The sequence below is a fragment of the Artemia franciscana genome, chromosome 20, assembly GCF_032884065.1.
Source record: "Artemia franciscana chromosome 20, ASM3288406v1, whole genome shotgun sequence".
NCBI classification, from domain to species: Eukaryota; Metazoa; Arthropoda; class Branchiopoda; order Anostraca; family Artemiidae; genus Artemia; species Artemia franciscana.
Window position 1 is genome coordinate 24,502,431 of NC_088882.1, and position 8,381 is coordinate 24,510,811.

Below are 8,381 nucleotides of genomic sequence, written 5' to 3' on the forward strand. Positions count from 1 at the left end.
TTATCCGAATGCAAGGGGGGGCAAGAGGGCTTAATATTTTGTGTTAACAGGCAGAAGATACAAGGGCAAACAAATTTGTCTCCAATTCACCCGAAAGTTTTTGAGCTATTAGCACCACTGAACATTGAATCTATTCACATTGAAGTATTGAGGTAAACCTAAAGACACTATTTTCACCTAGGCTATGAAAATAGCGTATATATCATATCTTGGGGAAAACTGGAGGATTGAATAGAAGCTTTTGCGAATGCTTGTGGAAAGGCAAGGGGATTTCAAATGTTATGTTGAGGGAGATCGATAAAATTGCCAAAAGATTTCGATGTCGATATTGCCGATTTATCTGAAAAAGGACCTACAATTTAATTCTTACAAGCTTGAAACTTGTATCTGTAATTTATTGGGTCAAGAGGACCCATATGCAAAAAAAAACTTAAAAAAAAACAAATGTGTTCAGCCACTTTACTGGACTTACAGTGTTTTGGCTCAGTGTAGTATTAAACAATAAAAATTTGAGACACATGGAAACGGTACCTAAGTTTTGTCTCCTGATCAGTTTGAAGTGGTTTTCATAGTTTTTTGGCGAAAATAAGCAGAAAACAAATTAGAAACTAATTTTGGGTCGGCACTTGACGCCCAAAAAGGCTCAATTATTTCCGTCTCTGATATCCTTGTGCTTTACAGAGAATATAGACAGGGCCAGGTAGACCTCAATGAAAACGATATTTTATCAATGTGACACCCGAACCGGACCAACAAATTCTGTTTTGTCGGATTGGCTTAAACTTACAGAGCATGTAAACAGAGACAGGGGGATCCCAATGAAGACAAAAGCTACAGAAGAAAGAATCCTGAAGTTCGAAATAGGCAGAAAGTTGTTATGTCTCCCATAAGCTAGCAACATACTGGGCACGTATACTGATTTAAACCATTCTAAAAAGGATAAATATTTTTTTAAACGAGTTTTATTGAGTCAAGAAACCAAAAAAAGGCCAATCATTTTTTTTATCGTTTACTGTGAAACTGTCAGGTTAGCTAGACTGGACCATGGGGGCCTTAACAAAGACAATCAATTTGGGAAGAAAAATATGGTCATGTTGACTTTTAGAGCGAAAAATTCTAGTTATTTTACGCTGGTATGCTTTAAAATTTGAGGCCAAGAAAGCATCTCAAATAAAATCCAAAGACCAACGGAACCTCCATTACCAAAAAATAAATGAAAAAAAAAATAAAGAAACAAACCCGGTTACATTAATCTGTGACGTCCTCTCTTTTCTTTCTTTTAACTCAACAAAAAAATTCTCTAGTAAATGACCTTGTAATACCTTTATTTGGGTAAGAAATCAGTAAATGCCAAATAATACGTTAACATTTTCTGCTAATTAAATGGTGGATAAGGGTACGTTTATATTCATGGGTATAAACAGAATGGGAGCCTGGTTGGCCCAGCCCTATGGAAGATCAAAATTAAATCGATTTTCAATTCATATGAACAAAAATACTTCTTCCCATCCGCCCGAAATTCTATAGTAAAAATATTATTGAGAATTTATTGGACACCTATACTGCTGATCGACTATTTTCATTGAATGCTCAAATTTTGGATTACACTCTAATGTTTCAATTTTTAAGCAGAAATTATGAGAATAAACTTAAGAATGGTCAAAAAATTAACCAAGGATACAACCATGTCGATTAACTTACAAATATCTATTAGCTTTACAAATATTCCCAATATGAACAAATAATAAAACTCTCAATTAAAATGAAGATAAACTAATTTTAAAACTTTTCCAAAAAAGAGGTTTTTCAAAGAAGGTAAGGAACTATATTAAAACTTAAAGGAAGCAAAGATGAAGTCTAATAATTCAAACCCAAAACAAACTGAAGTTGCTGTCAGTGAACAAATAAAACAGAAAACGAACAGACGTTAAAATGAATGATCGGTATTTATCTGTTATATCGACAACACTCAAGAAGTGAAGTTAGGTTAATCCTGATCAAGTATACCTAAGTATGATGAAAAAAACACACTTTAGAAACAAATTTGGGGTATATATTTCCACATTAAGGGGAAGGGGTAAAGTACACCGGGTCTGCATGAAAAATGTGTTAAGCACAGTTATTCTGCATATTTTGAAGTAAGAATTGTTTTCTAACTTCACACAGACCAAATACTTTACCACCCTCCCCCTAATGTGCAAATATGTAGCCGTAATTATATATTTCCCCTTTATTCTATCACTTGTCTTTGTATTATTTCACGCTAAGCTGAAAGGGACTAACGAAAGAAACCGGTTCTACTGTGCGTCAATGGATGAAGAACTTGAGTGTTGTCGCTATAACAGACAAGTACTTTCTCACATAAAATTTTGAGAGAACAGATACTACCATACATAAATAAAAACATCCTATAGTACCCTTTAGTTAGATGGTTTAGAGGGCGGTAGCTCTACTCCTGTGTCTAGTAATTTTTGGTTGTTTTGAATTTGACTTGATGATTCATTGTGATCATTTATATATCATTCGTCCATAGATAGTAGTTTCTGTGCATTATGGCTTGAGGTAATATTCGACTTTATTTCTGTTTGTCTTGGGTTTTGATTTGGCTCTCCACTTTTTTGGGAAAATTTTATTTTCAGAACATGTTTTTTATCAATTCATTAAGTTTTTATAAAACCACTCTTGGGTTTACCCAGTTTGATTCAGTTCCTTGGATTTTTGCTGTAAATGTTTTAGCTGGATTAAATTATTTAAATAAATCACCTGAAGCCTCAAGGGCAATGCATGAACATAAAAACTATGAAAATAATACCTTAAGAGAACTGAAGTCTTTAAAAGTAAATTTGTTACTTAACAATTTTTTGCGATTTATTTTAGTGGAGGTATTGTATAAGACTTGAAAATCTTGGAGAATTGACCGTCCAACTTCGCGAACGACATTGGCGTATTTTCAGTCTATCAGGAACTTTGGAAACGGTCCGAGGAAGAGGGGTGGTAGGACAAGAGCCAATTTTGTCCTCTGGCCAACCAGCCTTCCAGTATTCAAGTCATGTTAGCTTCCAAGCACCCTCAGGACATATGTGGTAAGCATGTTGTAATTTATGCATTTCTTGTAGAGTCAAAAAACTAATTGCCAAATTTCTATGCCACAAAAGGATATCTCTTTTTCTGTTTTGTAAAGGCTCATTCACAATGAGATTTAACTAATGCTGAGATATTGCTAACGGTAATTTTAGGCAATCAGATTTTTTCATAAATTAACCAAAAATTCATATTGGCTTAAATCAGCGCCGGCTAGGTTCCTGGTGGTATCAATCAAATCTCTAATTCATGACATTGTAGTTTAAGAGTGGGGGGGGGGCAACGGTTTTTTTTTCAATTGTTTTTTGTTAGTTAAATGAACATACAAGAAAACAGATTTTTTTTATAAACCTAGTGGTGAGGCATTTTGTTTCTTTTTTTTCTTTAGTAATAATAAAATTCTTATTTGTTTTTGTTTCAAAATTTGTTTCCGAATCGATTTTGTTTGTATGATTTTTTTTTAGGAAGTTTAATTAGTAATTTGATTTTTAATGTCATAATATAAAAACTGATGAAAATATATTTTGTTTTCATTAAGGAGCAAGTTTTGCTAACAACTATGGGATTGGGAAAGGGTTTGGGCAGCCCCACACTTATTTCTAATAATTCAATTTTTTTGATAAAGCGGTAATGAGTTTAACCTCTCTAATTTTTAAGGAAATTTTACTCCTATGTATTAGCGTCATATCACGAAAATTGGGGAAGGGGGTGATATGTGTTTTTCAATACCTAGTTGGAGGGGAAGAGCAAATTTGTTGATTTTCCTGTCTCTTCAATGTAGTTGTCCCAAAGAGGGTGTTTTATTAAATTCTAGAGTGGATGGGTAAAAATCTAGAGGGAATAAACTCCCTACCTCCCCCTCTACCCCCAATTGACACCAATGGACCTCTGGTCGGATTGTTATGATGTTCTTTTTGGGAAAGCTGCCTGTAATTCTTGCATGGGGCCAAAAGATGCTTTTGCTTGTCCTTGAGCCAATACCTACATTGTGAGAGCTGAAGTGGATTTATGTCAGAGAGGCCTACTTAAATCTGTTCCTCCAACTTCTGTTTCTTTGCACTATGTTTCTGCTTTCAAGTGGAAAGCTCCGTTTTAGCAAGAAATTTAGGAGGCATCAGCTGCAAATAATAATACTTAAAGTTTGTGACGAATCCCTAACCCAGTCGGAAAGCCGATTTCTTGAAATCCTAAATAGAAATTCCTTAAACTTCAAAAAAGTTGCGCATCTCTATATTAAAACCCAGCTATCTACTTTGACAGGTCATTTCCGTTTTTGATAAAGAGCAATATGGGTATTTTATTTTCTGTGTTTGGGAATTGAGGCAGAGAAATGGTATCACTTGTGCCTTCTAAGCTTCAATAGCTCATTCATTGCTAAAGAAACTGAAGAGTCTAGTTCTATAATTGGTAAAGAAATATTGTCTGCAGTAATATTACCATTACAGCATATAATTAATCTTTCATTTAAAACTGGAGTTTTCCCATCTGCTTTTAAAGAAGCGCGGATAATTCCGCTTCACAAAGGTGAATCTCCTGAAAATCCATCAAATTACCGCCCTATTTCTATTTTGTCAGCCTTTTCTAAAATATTCGAGAAGGCAATTTATTAGAGGTTCTAAGACTTTCTTAAATCGTCTAATTTCTTCACAAATTCCCAGTTTGGTTTCCGGTCTGGACACAATACTGAACATGCTATCATTGCTCTCATCCAATATATTCATGAATGCTTAGATAGAGGTAAAATTCCCGCAAAAATATATTTACATTTAAAAAAAACATTCGATACAATATCCCATTGTATTCTTTTTTGTAAATTGAATAATTGTGGTGTGCGCGGAGTGGCGTTGGATCTAGTTAAATCTTATCTTGATAAGAGAAAGCAACGATTAGATGGAAGCAATTTCCTCTTTTCGCCTGTACCTCAGTCTTCGAAGGCTGGGGTAACTCAGGGCTCTGACCTAGTTCCTCTGCTTTCTTTAATTTATATAAATGATCTTCACCGCGCTTTTATAATCCCGTGTCTCAACACGCATTTTGCTGATCGCAGTTTCAATTTCTGAGATGAATGGCGAGGAGTTGGAGGCAAAACTGGATACTGCATTTTCTAATGTACTTGATTGATGTTCTTCAAATTTTATTGCTTTGAATGTATCAAAAACTAATTTCATAATTTACTGCAGAAAGTCGAATATCTGTCCTCGTATTACCTAAGTTACTTCTTCAAAGTATATATTATCAATATCCCGGGTGAAAACGGTAAAGTACCTTGGACTTGTGATTGACGAAAGCTTATCTTTTAAAACACACATTCAAAATCTACGCTTAAAGATTTCAAGGTATGTTGGTTTAATGCGAAGGGTGAAGCTTTATTTGCCCTACTCTGCTTTACGAAGTATTTATTTTGCTCTGATTCGGACTAATATTAATTATTGTTCTCTAGTATGTTTATCTACATTTAAAAGCCATATTAAACCAATACAGATTTTACAAAATGTCAATTCAATTCTGACATTAAGAAATTACCGCCATATTACTTACCTCAATCAAAGTTTGTTCTCCCAATCCCAATGTTTTACATAATTATAACACTCGGCAAAAAAAAGAGTATCTACAATGACAAGTATAGTACTGAGAGATCTGAATTCGCTCCGTTTGTGTCAATAGCTTGGTGCTGGGATGCTCACAAAAATCTTATTGATAAATTTTCCTCTATCCATTTAATAAAAGGAGACTTAAATTTCATTTAGTTCAGGATTATTTTTAATTAAGAATCTTTTTAATAAGGCAAAGTTATTTGTATTGTTTGTTGCTCTGGGTGAATGTAGGCCTCTCAGCTATCTTCTAGAATTAATTTATATTTAATAATATCGAAATTTTCAATTTTTTCAATAATATTGAAAGATCCTAGGCTAGCTGCTACTTTCATATTATTGTTGTGCTATTGCATCTTTGCCGTCATATTCATCTTTGTATTGTAGTGTAATTTGCTACTGTATCTTTGTCTATGCCTAGTTTTTCGAGCTTGTCTCCCCATGGGCCTATGTCAAATATTTACATCTATGTGTGATTAATAAATAAATGAACTATGAACATTTCCCTATAAACGTAAACTTGGTTTCTCGTTTAAACTCTTCATTCTTCGTTGAAAAACTTTTCAATGAAACTTCCGTCAAATTCTTAGTAAAGTTTCTGGTCGTCTGTGTTTGAAAGCAAATCCCTCAAAACTACCTAACGACATGATTGCCTAATATGATGAGTGAGGAAATTCATATTACTTGCTGTAAGTTTCTACTCCCTACGCCAAAAGAGAAAACAAAAGGGTCTTAGAAAACTAGTAAAGTTTAATTTCTGTAATTTCAGGACTTAGTCAAGTTCAATAGCTTGGACCTTAGTCACAAACTTCAACACGGTTACAAAACATTAAATAGGTTGGCTGTGTTTGAAACCAAATCCCTCAAAATTAACGAAAACACTCCTTGCAATTACAACTTTTGAGTAGCGACAATGTGAAGATGCATAAAAAAATAAGTAATTGCAAACATTATATTCCAATAATTACAAACAGAAGGTAGTATCGAGCAATTTTCATGACGTCACCAATCGACCGGACAGGGTAAAAGACTATAAATGCCGCATCTAACTTCGAAACTATTCGTAATGTGGCTTATATTTTATGTGACAGAGCGTTCGCCGTTCCGTCCCTCCCCCGCGCTCAAATAAAAATGTCCCTGCAAATTTGGAAGTGCTCGATTTCGAAGATTCGACATCCTCCTCCTTGAATGAATTCTCTATCAATTTACGATCCTTGCAAAATGGTGTAAAATCTTTTTTTATCCCGCAGATATATTTTTACTTATTAAGGGAATATAATTAAAAACAGGACAAAGAATAATTTCTGGCAGGTTTTTTAAAATAAGCTTTTAAAGAAAGAAAAGAGTCAGTGGCATCAATTCACATAAATTTATAAGGGGGCTAAATGTATTGAATAAAATTTACTGTAGGGGTTGGGGGCAATTTTGTCATTTTTCCAGTTATTTCAGTGAAAATACAAGAAAGTGTTTTTTAGCGGAAATAGGCCGAGAAGAATCTATATTTAGTGAAAGCGTCCGAAAAAAATTTATTTTTCAGATTCTGTGGACAAAAATCAGGGGACTCATACCCCCCTCCAAAATGATGCTACTGTAAAGAGACATATTCAAATTTAAATTAGCAGAAATCAAATCATATAATAATTCAAACTTCAACGAAAGGAATCAAAACGAACTAATCCCATCAAACGTAGAGATATTAGATTCTGCTATAAATCAATAAATGAATTCCAAAGCGAAGAGAAACTACAACAAACAAGAGTAAGAGTGTGGTTTTGTTTGTTCATCGAAAAATAACCACCGCAATAAACAATATTGTTGGAAAGCGCTAATGAAAGTAGATTGACTTGTCAATATGTAATGATGGTGATTCCTAGGAGCCTTTGCAAATTTTGGTTTTGAAATTTTATAGTTATAAAAAAGAAAATATTTCGAACATATCTTGTTTTCAGTAGGACAATTTAGTTGTACTGTAAACAAATTGTCTCTAGATGTACAGTACTAATTGTATTATAGGCAGGTGTGGTAGCTTTTTATCGTAGAAAAAGTTTTGCGATTCAAATGGGCGATCGATTGAATACACTATTTGAAAGAAATCAAAAGTAGCACAAACTCAAATTCTTCACATTAACATCAAGTAGATAAGGTCTTAATGTGAACAAATCGGAGAGGGAAGGCTTAAGGAGGGAAGCAAAGCGAAATTTAGGAAATCGAATTTTGAAGTTCGAATAAGTTATTTTCAAGAATGGCCAGAATGGAACACGTTTGCAATTGGAAAAAGGACACAGGCAAATTATTTTAATATCTGCTGAATTGGACTTGACTCTTGGTACTGTCTACGTTCCATACTCTTTTACTGAAAACAACCATTTTCTTCGTTTTTTTACTCTACGAATCCTTTATTTGTACTATTTTCCCCTAAACCTATCCTCTGGGTCTGTCTCTGTTTTGAATTTAATTCTGCAGTTAAAATTGACTATATGCGAATGTAAGGTTTGATTCTATACCTTGATTCGATTTTTCCTTTTGTAGGGGTACATTCAGAATGGAAAGAGAAGACGGATATTTCTTTGATTGTCGAATACCGCCTTTTTCGCTCGAATCTCGACAAGAAGAACCAAACAGCCCGTCAGGAATTATTTAAATTGTGATCTACTTTGTATTTTATGCGTTTTAAGTATTTGTTAATTAAACAATGCGCGTTTACGAAAA

General features: G+C 33.9%; 1 protein-coding gene across 1 annotated transcript in view; it reads left to right on the forward strand.

The window, feature by feature from the left end:
* LOC136039946 (polymerase delta-interacting protein 2-like) overlaps nucleotides 1-8,381 on the forward strand; it is a 31,682-nt gene extending 23,301 nt beyond the window's left edge. The window contains exons 6-7 of the mRNA XM_065723951.1: nucleotides 2,878-3,083; nucleotides 8,202-8,381. Coding sequence (XP_065580023.1) covers nucleotides 2,878-3,083; nucleotides 8,202-8,313 — 318 coding nt within the window. The 3' untranslated portion in view covers nucleotides 8,314-8,381. The remainder of the gene's footprint in view (nucleotides 1-2,877; nucleotides 3,084-8,201) is intronic.